This window comes from Nilaparvata lugens, chromosome X, assembly GCF_014356525.2.
Source record: "Nilaparvata lugens isolate BPH chromosome X, ASM1435652v1, whole genome shotgun sequence".
Taxonomy (NCBI): Eukaryota; Metazoa; Arthropoda; class Insecta; order Hemiptera; family Delphacidae; genus Nilaparvata; species Nilaparvata lugens.
Window position 1 is genome coordinate 27,213,905 of NC_052518.1, and position 23,738 is coordinate 27,237,642.

A 23,738-nucleotide genomic window follows, 5' to 3' on the forward strand; every position below is an offset into this window, starting at 1 on the left:
AATTAGTCACGGACTCGCCCCGCCAACACAAGACACTTCTTTTTCAACACAAGAACGACAAAAGCAGTGACTGATTTTCATTGCTAGGATGGATGTGTCTGACTTTGACGGTGGTGTATACTGACATCGCCCCCTATCATAGCCACCACAATTTTTCATAAACAATGATTATATTGAGATTTTGAATAAATTAATATCCACTAAATTAGTTATTCATTATTAAGTGATCTTTGTTCAGAGATTCCTTTGAACATCACAACGATGATATATTTTGTCTCGCATATCCCACAATGGTACATGCTCTTAAACCAAACTTATGAACTTTCAATTGTCCATAGTTACAACTTTATAAAATAGAACAACTTCAAAAAACAAACAAGATGAAACAAACTGTGAAACAATTTTAGCTTAGGAACACTTTGTTGTCTCAGCTCGACTAGTTAGTTCGGCCGGAAAATCCCATTCAATTCGGATCGAGAAATTGATCGGCCGTATGAACCTGTTGCAATGGACGAGCATCTATTCCTTTCTTTGTTGGGGGATCGTTCGGTAGTTTTCGGCCGATGCTAGTTCGGACGAAAACGGTTCTAGTGGACAAGGTGGACCGTCCCAAGCACGACCAATTATTGATGAAAAATTAAAGTTCAATTTAATTTGCTTGTGAGATGACCACTATTTTGTGAAAGAAGGAAAATGAGAGTCCACAGAAACAACAATTTGGTTTTCTCACGAAAGATGAGACAATCATACTGTCAATTCTTTTTCTTTCTCCCAATATTGGAGATTTTTATTCGATGTATGAAAACATTGACAAAATTCTATATTCATTTAAATTTTCGCTTGCATTTTTTTTCTTAAATCTAATTCATCTACAACTACAATGATTGTTTTCAAGAACTTCACTCCTTACTTCATAAGCATCAGGGAAATCAGCTGTTGTTTTCAATAATACAGTGCATTCAAAAAACAAACCATTATAATTTGATTTCAACAAAATAATGTTCTTTCTAGATATTGCCTTGCAAAATGACAAATTTGTTGTTCCCTGCATTAAAAATTGGGAGAATTAAATTACGGTATCTAAAAACTAATTCCATAATTGAGGGAAAAATATCTAACCAGAATATGTTCATTTTTAAACGTATCCTAACGGCCAGATGGGAGTAATCACGTGATTTGCATTCATTTAACAACCATCAAGGCTTTCAACGTGACGTTCCATTGTATTCATAGTGATTCAATAAATCACTATGTATTTATTATGTGAATTGTATCTATCCATAAATCACATGCATTCAAATGAAACGTTTCCGACAGCACTCGAATAATTGCCCGTGTGGAGCGTCCCATTCAATTCATGTGAATTTAAACTGTCTGACGAAAATGAGATTAAGTGAATAAATAAAAAAAAGTTGAGGAATAGACTTTTATTGTACAAAAAATACATAATATACAACAAACAATTTATTAATTAATCAATACCTAACTAATGATCATTTAATTGAAATAATTGAGATAAATGAAATAGGATAAGGAATAATTATTGTCAAATCAAGAGTTATAAGATTTTTGTATCAGTATAAAATGTATTTGAGTAATTCAATCAAAGACAATTCATCAAGTCGAATGACAAAACCAATACTTGTGTGAAGGGAATAAGGAAAATTATTCTGATTCAATTTTGAATATTAATAATTGATAAGGCTGTGATGAAAAAACATACTCTCGAATTAAGCAAACATACAAAATTATTCCACATGGAATCAATTTATTGATTCAATCGAACGGTAATGAATGGAACTTTATGTTTGTGTTATCAATAACAAGTGAATGGAGGGTTTTTTATACTTTAATAGAGTAGAATTTTTACAAAATAGTAAGATCAAGAACAAATTATTTTCCAACGGATGTTCAATAAGCAGATAGTAAATAAAAGTTGTTGTGGGGAAAAATGAACTATGCTTTAATAAACTGTTGTAATTCCCGTCTTTCGGAGGAAACGATAAGCTGACGGTCCCGACTACCTAAAAAGTAGTCGTCATCTCTCTCATGATCATCCCTCTCACTCATTACCCACGCACAAGCCTAAGAGCTTATGTGGGCATCACCCTCAGTGTTATTATTAAACTGATATAATTTGTTAAAAAATATGGAAAACATAAAACCAATTATTTATTCTGTATATACTCCTATCGATTGATAATAAAAAGCCTTTTAGTTATAGATAGAAGAAAGTACATGGGATTATTTAATATACAGACATCAACTGATTATTCAAAGAAATATAAATACTTTAAACAAGTAGTATTCAACAAAACTAACATCCAATTTACAGATTCCAATTCTTGGAATTGGAAAGCATGAAATAATACCATAATCATTTCCAACAGATTTCACCATAGAGGTTAACTAATGTTGACATTACCTGACTTCATAGAAAATCATTTTTCAATTGAAGAGATAATAATACTGTACTTGTTTCAAGTGAAAAATTGTGAAATAGAAACAAATATCCTGCTTTTATAGATGGAATTAGATGATATAAATAAGCTAATGTTGACATAACCTTATTTCATAAAAAATAATCTTATAATCGAAGAAATGATAATACTTTAAACAAGTCCAATTTAACAAAATTGTACAATAAAAAAATATTTTCTTCCCTCATATATATATATATATATATATATATATATATATATATATATATATATATATATATAAAATTACCGTATATGGAATAAGGTGATATCAATCAATTTGCAACTGATATCAGAAGAGGCATCAATAAAGATAGAACTTCAAAGTAAGATAAGAGTAAGTCGAAAGAGCTGAATTCATTGAAAGAATTTAAATTTTTTAATGAAAGATGTGACTGACATCTATCAAAATATGACATACCAATTTCGAACTACAAAAATACATCCAGAAATAGTATAGTAGTAAAAGAAGAACTGCTCATTGTGTGATAAAGTAAATAATATGACTTAAATAGGCCTATATTGGAATTATTAGTTGTGAGGTCTAATAGCAAAGAAGTTGTGGTGTTATAACTGAACTAGGATCCAATTTTCATGGATTAGCGTTATAAATTACAATAGAATATTATTAACTTCAATTGATATGGGGCTTCGTTCAAATAACTTCTGCCAACATTCAATGAATAACCAAAATCAAATATTACATTGATAGTACATAATAACACAATATTTGAATCATTTTAATGGTTTTCCTAATTTGTTCAAAGTTCTCCGAGGATCGATATATAATAATAAAAGCAACAACAACAACACAATCATTGGAAATACCAACTAGTTATGCAAAGTGAAACTCTCAGTTTAGAACAGAAATAGAACAAGTTTTGGGGAATAGCCTGTTTTTCCGACTATTTTATTACTTGCTTTATTCAATAAATAAATATGAACTATCTGTTGATCAACTTCTATCAATATCAACTTCTGTTGTGCGGTTGAGCTGACAAACAAATGTTAATGAATAGTATAATCCATTGAAGATCAATAATACTCATTCTATTTGTCTAGGTATTGTCTAATATTATTTTGATAATAAAATTAATTTATCAATAAAAAACAGATGGTTTTACAAGAGTCATAATGATTTGAACAAAAAAAGGTGCTTCCAAGTAGTAGCCACAACTAACATAATTATCTTCCAAAATAATTGAAAATTGAAATATAAAATCATTCCAGAAACAGCATAGGCAATGTTCTGAAACAGATCTTGAATATGTGAGCCAAAGTTGCGTGCGAGAGCTTCAGCTATAATTAATTCTCGAGATGAGTAATAATTTTATTCTACCGTATTTGCTGTGATGTGATTCAAAGAAATGATTGATTTCTAGTTACAAAAAGATATGAAGATAGCCTACTAAGATGATGAATCAGAACCATCGTCTTTAAAAGCTTTGTTACCAGATAGTTTTCCTATAAGTTCCTTAGCAGAGTTGAAGATGCCATGCGTTTGTGCATTGCAGCTGTAGCAACGACTAGTTTTTTTGAAATTGCTGAGAGCACACTTTTCACAAAAGTAATGTTCACACCTGAAAAAAAGAATGAAATTTTACCATCGATGTAACTTATATCGGTAGGATGGACAAGATGGAGTAAGTTTTATCATCTAATAACTAGTTAGAATAAATAGAATTTCTAGTAAAAAAATAAATTGATATTCATTAATAAATTGATAAATTTTATTTTTAAATAATTATAAAACGTCAGCATGAAAAGTTTATTTGTAATTGTTGAGCATAGCGTGGCCAAGCCACACAAGGCACTTTTTTCAGTAGGCACGACTGGACAGGAAGCTCTCCCTCTCCGATCGGGTTGGCGTATCGAGTGAGCTCCCTGTCCAGCCAATTGGAGGGCTTTCTGTCCTGTTGTGCCGACTGAAAACTGCCTCGTGTGGCTTGGCCCTGAGACTTGAGGCTTAGTCGATTCATATTTTTTACAATATCTATCGAACGCTTGAAACAACCCAAAAAGTGACACAATCTTATTTCCAATTAGAATCATCCTGTTGGTATAACACATCGCATGTTGTACTTTTTACAAGTCAGCAATTTTAATTATTAGTTTATTCTTTAGAACGATAAATGCATTTGTCAATATAAATGACTTATAAATCTCAATAAATGCATTTGTTAATATGAATTACCATTAATCAATCTCAATTAGAAACTATTTGTAGTATTAAAATATACTGATCCAAACACACTTGCTTTCAAAAACAAATTGCGTGAGGGTGTGCAATGTTGTATCAAGTGAAAATCCTCAGCATGGCAAGCTTTACTTTTCAAAAAATTCTCTACTTCTGCCTCCGATGCAGTAAGAGGTGTTGTGGTTGGTTTACATGTTAGTTAAAGCCCTTAGGCATGATACCTCTAAAAGTAAGAAAACACGCGTTTAAAACTAGAAAAAATGATCAACTGCTGTATTTTTTACAACGCGACTGCCGGAAAGTTGAAAAATGCTAATATAGTGTGATAATAAAGTAGTATCTAGTATAATGTTGGCATAATAAAAATCTAGTATAATGCTAGACATTCATTGTGATTGGTTGATGAAAATACGTACTTGGTAACTACGGGGTTAACAAAAGATCCTCTGCAGATGAAACACTTGAAAGGAAGTTTGGAATCATCTGAGTCTATTTCATATTTCTGATCATCCGAATCTTCTCCAGCGTAGGTACCCTCTGCCATTTCCCTTTCAAGCTGCCATCCGGATTTATAATCTGATCGATCGTGTAGGAATTTACAGCTGTCTGGAACAAGGGCATCAATTAAGCAGGAACAGTGAGTATTCAAATCATCGAAAAATATATTCATCTTTATATTACTTTAGTCTCAATTGACTAACATTTTTTTTATATGCAGCACCAAACAGATACGGTATTTCATTTCGATCAATATCAATGAAGAACAAAGGAATTTTCCATAGTTATGTTTATCGAAAAAGAAGCATTTCTACAACCCTATCCTGTTCAGTAATTGTACAGAATCAAAATTCAAAAATCTGGTGTGGCGCACTTACACAACTTTCCTTGCCGTTATGAAAATTGATCACCTGACGCTAGAGTTCACGCCCATCTAAAGAGTCTACTATTCAAAGTTCTAAGCCTGCTGGTGACAAGACAATAACGCTGGATACATACGAGATCTGCTATCTCTTCATAGTGAATGATTTAATAGAATCAACAGTTGCCAACATTTTGCAATTGAATAATGACATTTTCTCAAATTTCAAGCTTATTTTAAATTTTAGGTGAGAATTTTACTGAACATTAATTGTAGAGATTTTCATGCTCAATCTTTTCCACTTAAAATTTGTTTAATTTTATCTGAAGCCTGATAATTGGGAATCTAAAATCAAACTTTGCATAGATGGGACGGAGCTCCTGGATTTTTTACAGGTATGGGACTTGTGGCAGTTGATAGAGCTTATCAATGACTATTTTAGGTATAAATTTGATCAAAATCGTTGGAGCCGTTTTCGAGAAAATCGCGAAAAACCCTGTTTTCGACAACATTTTCGCCATTTTAGCCGCCATCTTGAATTGCATTAGATCGAAATTGTTCGTGTCGGATCCTTATATTATAAGGACCTTAAGTTCCGAATTTCAAGTCATTCCGTTCATTGGGAGATGAGATATTGTGTACACAGACGCACGCACACACACACACACACACACACACACACACACACACACACACACACACACACAGACCAACACCCAAAAATCATGTTTTTGGACTCAGGGTGCCTTGAAACGTATAGAAATTTAGAAATTGGTGTACCTTAATTTTTTTCGGAAAGCAATACTTTCCTTACCTATGGTAATAGGGCAAGGAAAGTAAAAATCAGCAATGAATACTGCATTTGAAAAAATTAATCAATAATATTATTGGAGTACAGAACTGTGATTAAAATTCTACAATTGGGTTTTGGAGACATGACGGGGCCGCCGAAAACAATGAATGGACAGGTAGAAGTTCTAGTGACCCTTCAGCAGTCACTTATTGTTATTAAATTTCGATATGTTCGTGGCTTATTGTTGAGGAATCATAAATTTTCCACTCCGAGAAATATATAGGTGGACCAGTCTGGTTACTTAAAGACACTTTTAGCTGTAAACCAGCAGTTACCTACAGTAATTGGATAAACACACACATTACTATCGATGGTAAGTACAAATTTAGTCCAACTAATACCATATATTTAGTGTGCATGATAAGACTTAACACATAACATAGATATTTTGTTCAAACTAATAGTTTAAAAGGACGCAAAAAATTTGGTTCCATCAAATGAACCATTGGGAATAATACAACTACAAGTACTTGAACACTGATTTAGATTCAATTTTAGAAATACAAGTAACAGATCTAAGGAGCAAAGTAATAAGATAGGTTGGTGCTCGCTATCAGCTATAAGTGCCAGTGAACAGGTAGCTTGGTCTCCTTTCCATAACCCCTACAATTTCATCAAGTTTTTTTTAAATATAGATACTTTACGTCTTATTCAGTCATATTTCATCTACTCATAAGGAGAGATTAAAACACTTTTAGGGCCGGTTTCCGAGCTCGGGTTTTATAAGTTCTGGAGTTACAGAGTCCAGGACTAAAATAAGCACTCGGATCTTAAAGTCAAGAATTTATCATCTAAACTCCAGGATTTATCAAGTTCTAGACCTACTTTGAGTCCAGGACTTGACGCAGTAAACATTAGGGAAATTCATAATATTTTGTTGTAACATTGGCAATGAGAGACAATGATGAAAATGTGGTGATAGAAATGCATTGCCTCGTAATGTGCAAGAGCAGTAGTTGACGTCCTTGTTTTGTACTCTGTGTTAATTATAAGACTTTATAAAAAAATTCTAATAATAATAATAGCATATTATTGCCATTTAAAAGCAAAACCCAACCTTTTGAAACATTAATAAATAAACATTTCATTTTACGTTATGATATTGATGTAGGCTAGCCCTACGTGGATATCATGTGAGCACGGTTGTCAAGGTAACTGTATTGGCAACGAATTTATAAAAAGATAACAAGTTAGTTTTATGATGAAAGTTCCAAATTCATGTAGTATTTTATTTTTATCTTGTTTATGAATGTAAAATATTAAATGAATAGTATTAATTACAAAAGCACAATTACAACATTGGTGTCGGAAGTAGGGTTGAATACTTGAAAAATTGTGCTAAAAGTTTGTTACACAAAAAAACGTTATGCATGAAAATACGAGCAAGATAAAAAATGGTGATTGAAGCACTCAACGAGTATGTAAATTCGCTCAAAGAAGGTATGCTAGAATCTTTATCTGATATGGGCAAAATTTGCAACAGGAAATCAAAGAAAATTTTGAGATTGTTTATGTTAGTGTTGATAGGAAAAATGAAAAGATACTGGATGAATTTTAGAAGAATCATGGCCATTGGGTTGCTCTGAACTTTGATGAGCCTTTTAGGTTGGCTCTGAGATATATGTATAGCATTGGCAGTGTGCTAACAGGTTGCCACAAGTTATAGTGATATACACAGGGGAATCTGATCATGTGGAGAGGCTTACAAGAGATACAGGAGATTGGAGAACAGTCAATGTTCTTGTAACCTGGTTTGACTGATTTAAAAATTTCATGAATATTAAAACAAGATTTTATGAATTTGAATTTCTTTGTCTGATTGATGAAGAATGATTTCAATCAAATAGATGAATTGAGAATGATCTGACTGATTGTGAAATGGTTTTAAATATTAAAAGTTATTCAATGACAATGCCAAGATAAGAAGGGTATTTCTATCTCTCGACCTAGAATATCAGAGATGAATAGTTGGAAGCAACAGACCGTCGGAAGCAACATTGTTTGGTGCCTCAAGGAAGTCAAACATAGGGTGTGTGGTTACGACATGCATTAGAGTTTGAATAAGTGAGAAAATCAGGAGCAAGTGAGGGTGTCACTAGCTCGAATGGGACTCCTCAGTCCTCAGCATGTAGCTGAGAGGAAGCATAGCTGTCCGGAACTGCAGAAGCATTGCTTCTGGCGGGGAGGAAACGTGGGTTGTTTGGTACTGCAGACATGGAGGTCTGGCAGGGAAGAAGCACGGCTATCCGGAACTGCAGAAGCATGGCTGTCTGGCAGGGAGGAAGTGTGTCTGTCCTGAGTTATGACTGAGCAGAGTATTGTTCTATTTAGAGGTTTGAGACATCGTTACCACTAACGCGATGGAGCCCACAAGGTTGAGAATCAAATGCTGCTATATTCAATAATTGTTCAAGTTTCATTGGAAATCCGAGGAATCAAAATTGTTTGTACTTTGCAAGAATTGAATTTGGCAATTAAAAAAAAATGTTTGCTCAAAATTATAAAGAGCAAGGGAAGGCCCGTACTGCATTGTGAAGAGGGTAATTGTACAGGAATAATAAAACTGAATGAAGAACCAAACCAATGGTTGCACACATTAATCGTCTACCACCTTAATAATATCAAGGAAATCTGGGTATTGAAGACCAATAACCCTAAGGGGGGGGGATAGTGATGTAGGCTAGCCCTACGTGGATATCATGTGAGCAGGTTGTCAAGGTGACTGTTTTGGCAACGAATTTATAAAAAGATAACAAGTTAATTTTATGATGAACTTTCCAAATTGATGTAGTATTTTATTTTTATCTTGTTCATGAATGTAAACTTCTAAATGAATAGTATTAATTACAAAGGCACATTTACAACACTATTATTGATCATTGGTCCTCGACAGTGATTTTGGAGCAAAACTATAAGAAGGCCTATCGAGCTGAAACGTATTTGTTTCGAAAAAAACTAGAGTAATAATAATAATTTATTATTGTTATATTACTATTATTATTACTATGTTACAAATGACATTGATTAAAAACATTGAAATATAAAATTCTAAGGTAATCCTTGAGTTATTTTTCTTGAAAATTTAGGTTATGACACAGTCCAAAATAAGGTTAGTTTTTACTATTACGTATAAATTTGATGCAATTTTATTCCAAAATAAAATTGCAAATTATTAATTTTGAATTTAGATGGATTAATCGAAATAATCTAGGTATTCCATGACAGCTATTTGGCAATTCATCTACTCAAAAAAAAAACTAAGATTTGTATTCTCAGTTAAGTCTAGAACTTAATTTCAAATCATACCCTCGTCGAGGGTTTAAAATCACGCTGTTTCAAGTTCTGGACTTGAAGGTTTTTTGGAAAATCCTTGACTCGGAAAGAGACTAGAATCTAATTTAAGTCGTGGACTTATACTCGTAAATCCTTTACTCAGAAAGCGAGATTATAAACTCCAGGGTCTAGTTGAGTGCTCGACAACTAATGTTAATGCCCAAGCTCGAAAAGCCAAATTTCCGACTCCAGAGTTTAAAGCCGGTTAAAGTATAGAACTTAGCTAAATCCCGAGCTCAAGAAGCGGCCCGTATTCTGCACATAATAGACACTATACTTAAAGAGATTCAAGTTAAAATGTCAGTGGAAATGGTGAGACGTCATAGTTCCAATTTTTTTCCACCCTCTTCAATAGTAGATAGCTGTGATTCAAGTTATTCTGGAATTCTGTTATGATAGTAATTGTTGATTCTTGTTAATGATAAAATATATTATTCACAAAGAATTATCAGTTAGCGGTTAGACACCGAAGTGGTAACATGTAGAGAGTGTTTAATAGTATTTCAGCAATAGTATACATAGTTATAGTAGTGTCGTTTAGTGTAGTTTAGTGTCGTTTACTATATTCAATAGAACAATAGGTTTGCTTACGCTGGAGGGAGCCGGCTGTGAGTGGAAGTAGTACGCATGTGCGCGCTCGCGTCCGTACGTTCGCGTCACCTGCCGCGGTCGGTCACCTCGCGAAAAACCAACTGGCGAGAAAAAACTGCTGAGCCGTCGTAATAATTATATTAATCAGAATAATGAATGGAAAGGAATGGAATCTAGTTAAACCTTCGACTTTCTTAGTTCCAGAATATGAAGAAGTTGAAGATAATAGCTGCAATTCATCACCACCATTATCAATCACCATGAATGAAGGAGATACATCACCAGAAAAATTCATTCAACCAGACCAGCTTAAAACTCCGGCAGAGCAAATACTGTATAATGCATGGAAGGAAGCTGACAATAGGATGCGAGTAGCAGAAAGTAAAAACAACATGTTTGAAAAAAACTGGAGGAACTTCAAATCAAGCTGTGTCAGTTAGAGAGCGCTAATTTCAACTCGGTCCCTGGAGCTTCCAACAATTTGAAAGTTGTAGAGAGTAGTAAGTCGGATCAACACCAATCAACAACAATTAAGAAAAATCAACCAAAAGGAAAATCTGAGAATGTTAAAAATGCATCATGTAGTACTGGTTACTGTATAGATGAGGAGGAACTTGCCAAAGAGACGGAGTGGGTGAGAGTGAAAAATGGGAGATCTAAGAAGAGGAAGCTGAATACTTCACTTTCGCCTCCATCACAAGAAAAATCACCACTCTATTCAAGAAATAAGCGAAATGCTTCTTCCAATAAAGAGATTAAATCGAAAGATGACACTGGACATGAACAGTTTTCCACCAACAATCAACAGTCAAATAAAATTTTGAAACCACCACCCATCATATTATACAATAATCAAAATTACCAAGTTATTTATAAGATTCTAAATAGAAAAATGGAGAAAAATTCTTACAAGGTGACTTTACTGAATAATGATAGTCTAAAACTCAATGTTAACACAGAGGAGAATTACAGATTAGCTACGGCAGTGCTGAACGAAGAAAATATGAATTGGTCTTCGTTTGAAAACAAACAAACTAGACCTATTAGAGTAATTGTTAAGAAATTGCATAGCACTTGCGATCCAGGTGATATAAAGGAAGAACATCAAGAGAAAGGATTTAAAATTCTGGATGTTGTAAACATACTGCAGTGGAAGACTAAAGAACCACTTCCAATTTTTATGCTCACTTTTGATAATTCAGAGAATATAAATAAAATTTATGAAATCCATGCAATCATGGGCATGAGAATTGAGGTTGTGCCAATTAAGAAGCCGAAATTCCTACCCCAATGCAAAAATTGCCAAGCCTGGGGGCATACTAAAAAATATTGTAGGAAAGATCCCAGGTGTGTGAAATGTGCCGGTCCCCACCTTACCACCAGCTGTACAAAGCCAAAAGAAGAAAAAGCAAAGTGCTACAATTGTGGAATGGAACATCCAGCTAATTATAGAGGGTGTCTAGTGGCACAAGAACTGCAAGCACTTCGGAATAAGAAGAAACAACCAAAAACCAACGAGGGAAATAAAACTACTGTGCCTCAAAGGGTGTTAAAAGATGCTCGAGTTATTGAGAATCAGTCTTATTCGGATAGAGTGAAACAAGTCCCAGTTAACAAAATGAATGAGAAAACCCAACTTATATCCCAGAGCTTAGGTGAAGATTTAGGATTGAATATAGCCTCTCAACTCCAATTAATTCTTGAAAAGCTAGTTAGGCAGGAGCAATTCAATAAAACAATTCTTTCTAGACTAGAAAAACTAGAAAATACTACAGTGAAAGAAAGCACTTACAAGAAATATGGAAGGTAGATTTAGAATAATGACATGGAACGCCAACGGTCTATTACAGCAAAAAGATGATCTATTGGCAATTCTAATTGAACAAAAAATTGATGTTTGCCTAATTTCAGAAACACATTTCACAAAGCAATCATATTTAAAAATGAGAGGTTACAAAAATTGTACATATCATGCAGTACATCCCCAGAACAGTGCTCGTGGAGGAAGTGCGGTGATGGTTAAAGAAGAATTAATTCATCATGAGTATAAGAAAATAGAATTGCAAGAGTTCCAGTCGATTTCTGTAAAAGTGAAACTTACGAGTGGAATGATAACGATCGCAGCTGTCTACTGCCCTCCTCGATTCAGCTTAAAGAAACCAGATTACAGTGATTTTTCAAGAAATTTCACGGGAAAATTCATCATCGGTGGAGACTTCAACTCGAAGAATACTAGATGGGGCTCGAGACTAACCACAACCAAAGGGAAGGAGTTACAACTGGCCGTTGATGAATACAACTGCGAAGTACATTCGACAAGGAAGCCAACTTACTGGCCAACAGATAGAGCTAAGATCCCAGACCTGTTAGACTTCTTCATCACAAAGTACATATCACCCAACACTATAGAGGTTGAGGAAGAATTTGATTTCAACTCCGATCATTCACCAATTGTCCTTACAATCCATAGCTCTGCTGTGAAAAAACCCGGAGCACCACAACTAATAAATAAATATACAGACATAGAATCATTAAAGCATATGATAGAAAATAAAATTGATTTAGACACATCTCTACAAACGACTGAAGAGCTGGAAAATGAAGTACAAGAGTTTGTAACGAACATTCAACAATCTGCATGGGAAAACACTCCCCCACTTCAGAGTAAAATTAAAGGTAATTGCTACCCCCAAGTAGTAAGAGAGCTGATAGCAGAAAGAAGAACTAGAAGAATCTGGCAAACGACAAGAGATCCAAGAAGTAAAATAGAACTGAATAGAATTACACAGAACTTGAGAGGAGCAATACATGAAATAAAACAGCAAGAGATTAACACTTACATGGAGGAACTAAGTAATGAGGCCAGTACCAACTACTCACTATGGAGAGCGACAAAGAAAATAAAGAGACCAGTGGAACAAGTGGCACCAATAAGAAAAGAAGATGGAACATGGGCTCACAGCAGTAAGGAAAAAGTGGTTTTGTTCGCAAACAAAAATTATTTATTTCCCAAATAATTACAGAAGTGTTACATAACACAAACGTATTATAAAATATGCAAGGAAACCCCCTACAAGACTATCCGTCTGTGTGTAGGGGGGAGTTCAGTACGGTAACAGTCTTTCACACATCAGTTTAAAACAATAATAATTCCTACATATTTAGCATGCACCTAAATTCTAGATAATTCTAAGGATTTAATTATAATTTCACATCATTTGACATAAAATTTGATTGATTATTCATTTATTCATATGTATCAACAGATTTCAAGAGATGCATGAACCGCAGTGCGTGGGTCCCTGATGAATTCCCAGATAATCAAAAAGAAAAACAAAATTTAATAGAATGAAAAGTTAAAAGATTGAAGTAAATGGGAGAGTGGGACAAGGAAAAATACAATATCTTAACAATCCAGACTAGAAAAAAAAGATAACAATATGAAGGAAGTGTAAGTTGGTTTATCAAATTTGGGTTAGATTGGATTGATTATCGTGCATAGCGGGATCGAAGTAACTGCTCGGACATCTCCCAGCCAATATGGTATAGCCACCTGTCCACCCTCCTCCTGTACACCGCCAAACTGCATATCTCTGCTTCTTTAATCTCGTCAGGCACATTCCTATAAAGGACGTGCGCCAGGTAAGCAGGATTTGTCAGTTCCGAGCCATGTGTCAGCTGGGGAATTTCAAAGTTATAATTGGATCTGAAGCGTGTTGAATAGATATTATTGATAGTTTCTCCTAAGAGCTCTGTTTTGTATTTTTTTATGTGAATTAACAAAGATTTAATAAAAAGCTGTCTGACATTTAGAACTGGAAACTCTGTGAATAAAAGAATTGTTGGATATCTGTAATCTTTTTTTAGAATTGTTTTTATAATTGCCCTTTGAGTAACCGCCAGATGCTCAATAACTGAGGTGGAGGCCCCACCCCAAGCTAGGATTCCGTATTGTACTATGGACTGGACATAGGCAAAATATACGGTTTTGCATTGATTCAAGCTTAACACATGGCTCAGCTCTGAGAAGGCATACAATAATTTTCTAAGCCTGTTCTTTACACACTGAACATGTTGCTCCCAACTCATCCTGGAATCTAGTACCACTCCCAAGTATTTGTAGTGGTTAACGCGTTCGATCACACCAAAGCCACAGCTAACAGACCTAGGATTATTACAGGAATGTATCTTTAATATTAAGGGACCTGGATCAGCTTGGTTCCTTGTTATTATTGGCATATATTTTGTCTTTGACACATTTACCGTTAGGCAATTGTGAAACCAATTTTTTATTTTCATTAAGTCAATAGAGGCCTTCTCGTAGGCCTCCTCCCAAGTGCTTCCTGAAGACACAACTGCTGTGTCATCAGCAAATAAGTACAATTCTCCATCCACTTCCACTTTTGATAGATTATTAATATATATCAGAAAAAGCAGTGGCCCAAGAGTACTTCCCTGAACCACACCATAATCAACATTCTCTTTATTACTCACTTCTCCATTAATACAGACATATTGTAATCTATTTTTAAGGTAGCTTTTGAACCATTGCAGAGTGTTATTCTTTATACCTAAAAATTCAAGTTTTTTAATTAGAATAGTCCTATCAACGGTATCAAATGCTTTTGCAATGTCTAAAAATGATAACAATACTTATACTTATACTTAAACCATCTTGAGAAAACATTTACTCCTCATGATGATAGAGTGCTCAATGATGGAATAAATGTAATCATACAGCCAAGACTTTTGGATAATATCCCTCCAACATCGCCAAGAGAAGTTAAAAAAGAAATAAATAATATGGCAAAGAAGAAATCGCCCGGATATGACCTCATAACAGGAGAAATACTTCAACATCTTCCTAGAAAAACAATTGTGAAATTGAGTCATATTTTCAATGCAGCTTTCCGTTTAAAGTACGTGCCAAGTTTATGGAAAGTAGCCGAAGTTATAATGCTACCTAAGCCCGGAAAGTCACTAAATGAAGTAACCTCTTATAGACCAATATCACTCTTACCGGTACTATCAAAACTTTTTGAAAGATTACTGTTGGCAAGATTAAAACCAATTCTACAGGACAAACAACTTATACCTTCTCACCAGTTTGGATTCCGTAATAAACATTCAACAATTGATCAAGTACACAGACTAACAGATGTAATAGAAAGATGCCTTGAGGAGAAAAAAGTATGTTCTACTGTCTCCTTAGATATTGCCCAAGCTTTCGACAAGGTTTGGCATGAAGGCTTGTGCCATAAATTAGAACAAGTCCTACCCGCAGCATATAGCCAATTATTGAAGTCTTACCTGGACGAGAGATATTTCAGAGTGAAGCTGGATGATGAATATTCTACACTAAGGCAAATTAAAGCTGGTGTACCCCAAGGAAGTCTGCTAGGACCAGTTTTGTATACACTGTACACTAGTGACATTCCAAAGCCAGCAGGAGTCACTATAGCTAAATTTGCAGATGATACTGCTATTCTCTCAGTCGCAGAAGATATTGAGGAATCTACAAAAAAGCTACAAAGAGCAGTTAATGAAGTAAACACATGGACAAATTATTGGCTAATTAAACTAAATGATACCAAGTCTGTACATGTGAATTTTACTAATAAAATAATTCAATATATTCCAGTATATATAAATGAGAAAGTCATTCCACATGCTAATACTGCCAAATATTTGGGTATGACGCTGGATGTCAAGCTCAAATGGAAAGCACACGTCAAGAAGAAAAGGGAAGAACTAGGAATTAAATTCAAAAAAATGTATTGGTTGCTGGGAAGAGGATCCAGGCTGTCCATATACAACAAGATTCTACTATATAAACAGCTACTGAAACCAGTATGGACTTATGGCATTCAACTTTGGGGCTGTACTAAACCATCCAAAGTAGAAATTATCCAACGATTTCAAAATAAGGTACTAAGAAAATTTCTTAAATATTTAATATTGTTGACGCTCCTTGGTACATCAGAAATGCTGATCTTCATCGCGACCTTCAATTGGAGACAGTCACGAAAGTTATTGAGCACTTTGCGGCCAAGCATGAAGAGAGACTCCACCAGCACGACAATATAGAGGCAATCCAGCTGCTTGATGTTGATAATCTGGTCAGGAGGCTCAAAAGAACAAAACCGCATGAGTTGGTGAAGTGAAATTTGTGTTGTGAATTGATGGCTTGAAGCTGGTGTTAGTGATAGTGAAATGTTCATCCCTTCAAACCAAACTAATTATTATTGGCCTACTAACTTGATTGTATGAAACTATTTTATAGGATACAAACTAGACTAATTAATTATGGTCAAAAACTAGACAAACTGAATTGAGGATGAGGTTTGAAAAAGTCCATTTAGTAAAATTAGGATGAAATAAATAGCTTATTAGTCTCTGACTAGATGCTAATTTTTAAATAAAAAAAAACAAAGAATTCATGATTCAATATCAAGAATAAGTAGAAAAATGACTAATACTGGTAAATTTTTCATAAAATAATCAATATGAAATATTCTGGTTGGTAGTTCATTATGTTTCTACATAGCCTGCAAAAATTTGTCAACGGTGTGGAGCTCGAAAAAGATGGGGCTATCTGCTTTGTCAAATGACAGACAACGATAGGAAACCAATGTTAATCAAATGCTGACTTACGAATGTAAATGGATCTCACTATAGGTCCGTTGTCAGTTTGGCAGATTGGTAGAGACTTCTAGTAATGGAGAAAATCTAGATCAAACTAGATTTATCTTCCGGGAGATATTAAATTTCTATTCCTAGATCGGAAATTAGACACATGATTGAGATCCCAAACCTGAAACTAACTCACTTATGAGACCATAAAGATCTTACCGCCAAATCCACAGAATCCAGTTTCTTTATAATCTTTGCAGATGTCTTGTTGATAATCCCATCTCACTGTGGCTCTCAAATTTGCTGGGGCTCTGATGGGACCTTTGCGCACCTGAAATAAAATTAGAAATAGACAAGTTCAAGGTTATAAAACCCTTTGAAAACACATAAAAAATCTGGTGTGGTACACTCACACAACTTTCCTTGCTCATTGATCTATAAGCCTCATTAACGAGGATAATTTAGGGAATAACATTATGCCGATTGTCGGCTAAATAATTAAAACTAAGATTACACTATTGTGAATGTGTTCAGAGTACATTTTCCTTTGTTTGAATTATGAAATTTGAGGATTTTTTAAAAGTTGTCAAAACAGCTGTTCTACAAAATATCGACATGTGTTCTTTTGAATAAACTGCTCTACCTACCTACCTCACGCACGAGAAGGAGGTTACAAAGTAAATTTCTCAAGGATGGAGTGGACCCCCTATTAATTTCTCACGGAGGAAACTCATTCCAGTTAATAGAGCTGATATATAACTATACAGGGTATGAATTTGAAAAAAAATCGGTCAAGTCATTTTTGAGAAAATCGTGATAGAAATTTAACAAAATTCATTCTTCTCAGGAATATTACGGAACTCCTGCAATTTTCCAAGAAATAAGACTCATGTCAGTTAATAGGGCTTACAAATAGCTATCTAAGGTATAAATTTGAAGAAAATCGTTAGAACCGTTTTCGAGAAAACCGTGAAAAACATGGTTTTTTAGCCATTATCCGCCATTTTTTCCGCCATTTTGAATTGAATTTTATTGAATTTCTTATTGTCGGATCCTCATGGTATAAGGACCTTAAGTTTAAAATTTCAAGTCAATCGGTTAATTGGGAATGGAGTTATCGTGTTCACAGACACACACACACACACACACACCCACACACACAGACCAACACCCAAAAATCATGTTTTTGGACTCAGGGGACCTTGAAACGTATAGAAACGTATGAAATTTGGGTACCATAATTTTTTTTTGGAAAGCAATACTTTCCTTACCTATGGTAATTGGGCAAGGAAAGTAAAAAAACATTTGATAAATCCACTTAAGCAGATACAAACCTTATTACAAATTGAAAAACATAATTATAGGATCAGTTGCATGAAAATTCAAAACGTTTATCGAATTCTACCACCTTAACATGACTTATAATAAAACTGTAATCTGATGAAGTCTTAAATCCACGGTGTCGTGGGTGTCGAAATAACATTATGTCAAATGGAACACTCAGCAAAGGTGTCGACCGACATATTTTGTGTCATTGAAAAAACATAGTGTCGACCGACATTCACGGTTTTCAACATGATTTTGTCAGTTGGACGTAGGGATAGTATGGTACTATTTGTAATCCAGTAGCAAGTTACAAGTAGAATGATTATGGAGAGCAAATATGGTCGTTTATACGCATATAATGAAAACATTCAAAGTCCTGTTTTGTACTAACATTACAGAAATCGTGTCGATGTCGTTAAGTGGAAAAGTCTTCAACGATGTCAGCCGATTATCGCCAGTCATGTGTCTGCTAGAAATTGGTGAGTATGAATACGTAGACTCTCGTTGCATTAGTTTATTTTGATGGCATCATTTTACAGCGGCTAAATTTGATTAGATTTTCGTGCAACTGGCCGGTATATTAGCTTTCAAGTAATTTTTATCAAAATTTGAGTTGTATTTGTGATCGGAATCATGCATTGCAAGGATTGACTATTGAGACACAAAGCCAACAATGTTATTTTGCTAATAGTGATGAGCCCCAGAATTGATCGTGGGTAATAATAAGAGATAAGTATGGAGTATTATCACTAGAACAAAGACTAAAAATAAAGTAAAGAGCATGGTATTAGAAGATTGATATAAATTAATTGAGACAAAATTTATAAATAAATACCATGCCACTGGAAGCGTTTCCTTGAGCTGTATCTCTCTTTTCATAGAACTGCGTGTAGTTTGCCATACCACGGTAGATCTTATCGTCAGCTTTACCTTTTAGCTCCTGTAAAAATTTCAATTGTTTTAGCAATAACTCATTGGTTACAAATAGAAACGGGGTTCACAATAAATAAAAAGCATACACACACACACACCCACACACATGTATTTTCATCAGAGAAAGGATTCGAACAAAAAAAACTGTTTGACAGCAGCTTCTAACATAAAATAGATAACCAATAACAATAAACCACAGGAAATTACTGATTATTATAATGATGCAAAAATAATTTAACCTCAAATAAGTAACGTACCTAGAGAAAAATAAACAAATAATCAAAGATACAAAAACCTAACCTCAAAAAATTTTGATCAAAGCCTTTCCCTGTGATGACACAACAATGTATAAAGACATGTGTGTACACACATGTTCATCATTCATGTCCTGTCCAGCCTTAAAAGCGATGAGGTATTGAAAAAATCACTACCGTATTATAAGATTTCAATAGGTAATACAAGTCTTGATGAAGACTAAAAACAATCTATTTGGAATTATTCATAATTGAAGCCTTCCCAAGTTTTTTCTTCTTATGCATAAACCAATAGTAGTTTATACAACAGTTTTATAATAAGGTAAAGCACGAGTTAGATGTAAGTGAGCGAACATAGCGAGCGGACGCTTGTCTTAAACATCTTACAAGTGCTTTAAAGACCATATAAAACTACTGTTATATGCACTATTTTATCTACTACCACTCAAGCAAAGTATCATATTGCTGATTTGTTGTAAGGCTGGAAATCAACCAACTACAACTAGCCTATATGGTAAGAAGATAGAAGTAGCAATAGGTAGAAAGCTACTCAGAAAGAGTGAACAGTAAACTTGAAATATTGAAAACAAGACAAACTGATAACTTGACGAATTGGTGACTTGACAAACTGAAAACTTGACGAAATGAGAATTCGTCAAACTGAAAACTCGAAAAACTAAAAACCTGAAGAATTGAAAACTTGACAGAATGAGAACTTGACGCAATGAAAACTTGATAAACTGTGGTCTTGACGAATTGAAAATTCAGTTTGAAATTTGTCAAACTGAATACTTGATTTAGTAAAAACTTGATAAACCGAAACCGTGTTTAATGTTGATGCCACCAGCATCAAAACCGTGTTACAATGTTCAAGTCGTTGCATAAAGTTCTCATTATAATATAGTTTGGAAAATCCATTGCCTCTGTCATGGGATTGATTGTGATGCTGCAATGTATACATTATAACATGGTTGTAGGAAAAACTTGTTTAAATGCGGACATCAATGCGAAAAAACAATCACCGTATACAGTAATAGCTAACAAGCAATTCCAGGTACATCTTTAACAATCAACAATAATTGTTCATAATTCATAAGAGAGGAATTCTTCTTCAAGCTTTACTTTCAATGGATAAGAATATTATCACTTCAACTATAATAAGTAACTCATTACTCGGGTTATTGCTACTTCAATGCCATGCTTTAATGAGAATTGATCTAACAAACAGTATAATCATGTCTTGATAGTTGACAATCAATCTGACCATAACTTTCTTCCAATCACAATTTGAAAAGTTGAAAAATATGAATAGTTATTCATAAATTGACAGGGACAGCCATTATTTAAATAATAGTTATAACTTTACAGCTTCAACTATAATAAAGATGATAATTATAATAGTTATAATTTAATACATTCAACAACTGTAATAAAATCTTGAAGAATCATTGAACAGACCTGATTGAATTCAGAATAGAGACCCCATGAAAATTCATAAAACTGTATTTATAAACAGAGGTAGCCTAATCCAGGTGTTAGACAACCGTCTTATGTGGCTGTCAAGTAAATTTACCAAAACCTTTTCAACTGTTCACAGTTATGATTGAGAACGCTCTAATATCCAATATTTTCAATCCAATATCTGGTGCAATGTAGGCATGTAAATACAGCAGTAGGGTGATAAATGTGTAGCCTACAATTTCTCCAGTCATAGTTGAATGCTATCAGGCAGACGTCTGTGCAATGTACATCGCTTAGGTATATTTGGTAAGACTTGAATGTCTTCATGTCGGGATTTTCATTAATATAGCCCAGTGATGTACCAAGATAACTGAGATTTACTGATACCTTTTTTCTAATCCTTCCACCAACTGTGCAAATAATGTCAGGAAAAGTTCTCGTGACACTTTCTGATGCTTCCAGAGATATCCTGATTACAGCAGCCAAGGGAAGATATTTGGATACTTTTTCTTTATTGTAAATCGAAAGTGGTGAAATATACATACAAACTTAATTTTACCTTGTTGATTTTGAGAGAATTTTCAAATATAGCTTGGGCATCTCGGTCAACTTCGGTTTCTATTTCCAAAATGGCAGTAGCACCTTGATCGCTAGGCCCCTCAGGCTGCACGTTCTTCTTTGATTTATAAGAGACGGTCACTTTGTCGTTATCATCATCATCCTCGTCATCACCATCTCCATCTCCATCCCCTGACGCATCAACTATTTTCTTCATGCCTCTCTTCACAGTCTGCAAAAACAATTCATTGAATACACATTATTGTTTTCAACTACATTACAAATAGTAGCCAATTAAAACTGTAATTTGTTGACACCTATAATTTGGAAGATGTAGGATAATATAGAGCGGAAGTATACTATCAAAAAACGTGCTTTTTACAGACTAAAGAAAAAAAACAGGAACTCATACAACAAACGGTACCAATTATGCTCCAAATTGGAAAATAGTAATTTCAAATTACGAATTTCAAATCATTTTGTTCTATTTTTTCAGTAAGAGTCTTTATCTTACTAAGTTGTAGTCTAGAACACTGTATTTCCACATAAATATTTTTTTAAACTTACTTTTTGATGAGAAATAAGGAATGCATTTACTCCTAAGGAGGAGCTTCATCAGCTTGCTAACGCTAGAGCTGAAGAAGCTCCTCCTTAGAATTGGAATGCATTCCTCATTTCTCATCAAAAAATAAGTAAAGAGTTTTTTAAATAATAACGTAGAAACACAGTATCTAGACTACAATTTAGTTAGGCTACTAAGAAGTGTTTCGACGTGGAATATAATATCAATACAGCTAACTAGTTGAGAAATATGAATATGTGCTAGATTTCAACAGAGGTAAACCATCAAAACGATGCAGTTAAATATAAAACTGGTTTCAAACAAAAATATCATAACCGTGTCAAATTCAATATAAGCAAATATTGATATTGATAAATCAGGAAGTTGGAGTCTGTTAGTGCAGTAGGAATTGTAATCGAATAAAATGGCAAATATAAGATACTTGATATTTTATCAAGCAGAACTTACTTTTTGAATGAGAGGATTGTTCTTCAACTCTTTCAACTTCCTCTCAACAACAACTGTCTCATCATCACTACTACCTGTAACAAAAAATTAGGTTAATTTTTCAATCTTTTTCACCTAGAAAATTGCACAATCTGATGTCCATGATTATATGGAATGATGAAAAGGATACCGTTATCTGCTTTGTTGAATGATAGACAAGGATAAAAACACCAATGTTTATCAAATACTGCCATTATAACTATAGGGGAGATTAATACGTTGAGTCTTGGAAATGAAAGCGAATATCATGTTCATGCACTGGATGCACCCGGCACCAGATCCTCATGAGATGAGTGATTGCTTCCAAACTCCCATTTCGTTTAAGAACTAATTGCAGTGAACATCCTACTGAAACAAAAAGCTATTCTGAGAAAGGATAACATTCCCAAATTTGAAACTGAAAATACTAGGAGTCCAGGCATTCCGAATGAATATTAATAATTCATTACAAACAAAATCTCGGAATGCTGCCACGTGAAGATAAATTTCAGTGTGATAAATTTCATCATATTTGAAAAAATCAACAGTTAGCCTATTAAATTTCTTGCAATGAGACCGTTGAAGTGAACGAAATTATTGAAAAGAACATCACTTACTTTCATCATTGGAGCGTCTCCTTTTTCTATTGACTTGATGGCATTTCCTCTTTTTGAAGAGAATATCAGGTTTGTTCACGATGGTGTCAGTGCAATCCATTTTCTGAGATTCACCACTCATAACTATAGAATTTGAATAAAATATTATAAAAGATGGAGATTTTTCACTAATTTCTATTATCCTAATAGATGCACCCAGCGGTAGACAAAGACAATGTAGCCATGTTGAAAAACTTCCAGTGTTCGAGTGTTACCGTTGTTAGGTAAAATATCACATCCTTAAAAAACGAAAATCATACATTTTCAGCCAAACAATAGATGTGAGCTTTCTACTGAACAATTATGATATTTTCCAAATATTACCAGCATATTGCAATTTTAAAGCAAAACCTAACCCTATAGTATAGTAACCTACTTTTTACCTTTCATTTCATACCTTGTAGGTTTCATCATTTTTTAGGTTAAGTTTATATTTTAAGCCTGGGCGCAAAGATTTGTGGATACATTCATGAGGACGCACGCCTCCGCGAATGGTATGTGTCCATCAGTAAACATTCCACACATGCCTCGACATTCAAAAAGCTATCCGACACAA

General features: G+C 34.2%; 1 protein-coding gene across 3 annotated transcripts; it reads right to left on the reverse strand.

The window, feature by feature from the left end:
* Window positions 1-1,747: 1,747 nt before the first annotated feature.
* Window positions 1,748-23,611, reverse strand: LOC111047157 (E3 ubiquitin-protein ligase RNF113A). Of its 3 annotated transcripts, none has more exons than XM_022332831.2 (7): window positions 23,144-23,611; window positions 22,509-22,582; window positions 21,480-21,710; window positions 19,108-19,212; window positions 17,166-17,277; window positions 5,094-5,283; window positions 1,748-4,060 (listed from the first exon to the last, which is right to left on the reverse strand). In XM_022332831.2, exons 1-7 carry the CDS (start codon window positions 23,262-23,264, stop codon window positions 3,889-3,891), a joined length of 1,005 nt encoding a protein of 334 aa, XP_022188523.1. In that variant the 5' UTR covers window positions 23,265-23,611; the 3' UTR covers window positions 1,748-3,888. The 3 variants fall into 3 exon arrangements, 1 of the variants encoding a protein (XP_022188523.1); XR_005573312.1 differs by having other exon boundaries at window positions 2,054-4,060; window positions 5,094-5,279; window positions 23,144-23,604; XR_005573313.1 differs by lacking the exon at window positions 1,748-4,060 and adding an exon at window positions 15,624-15,839 and having other exon boundaries at window positions 5,151-5,283; window positions 23,144-23,605.
* Between the last annotated feature and the right edge of the window lie 127 nt (window positions 23,612-23,738).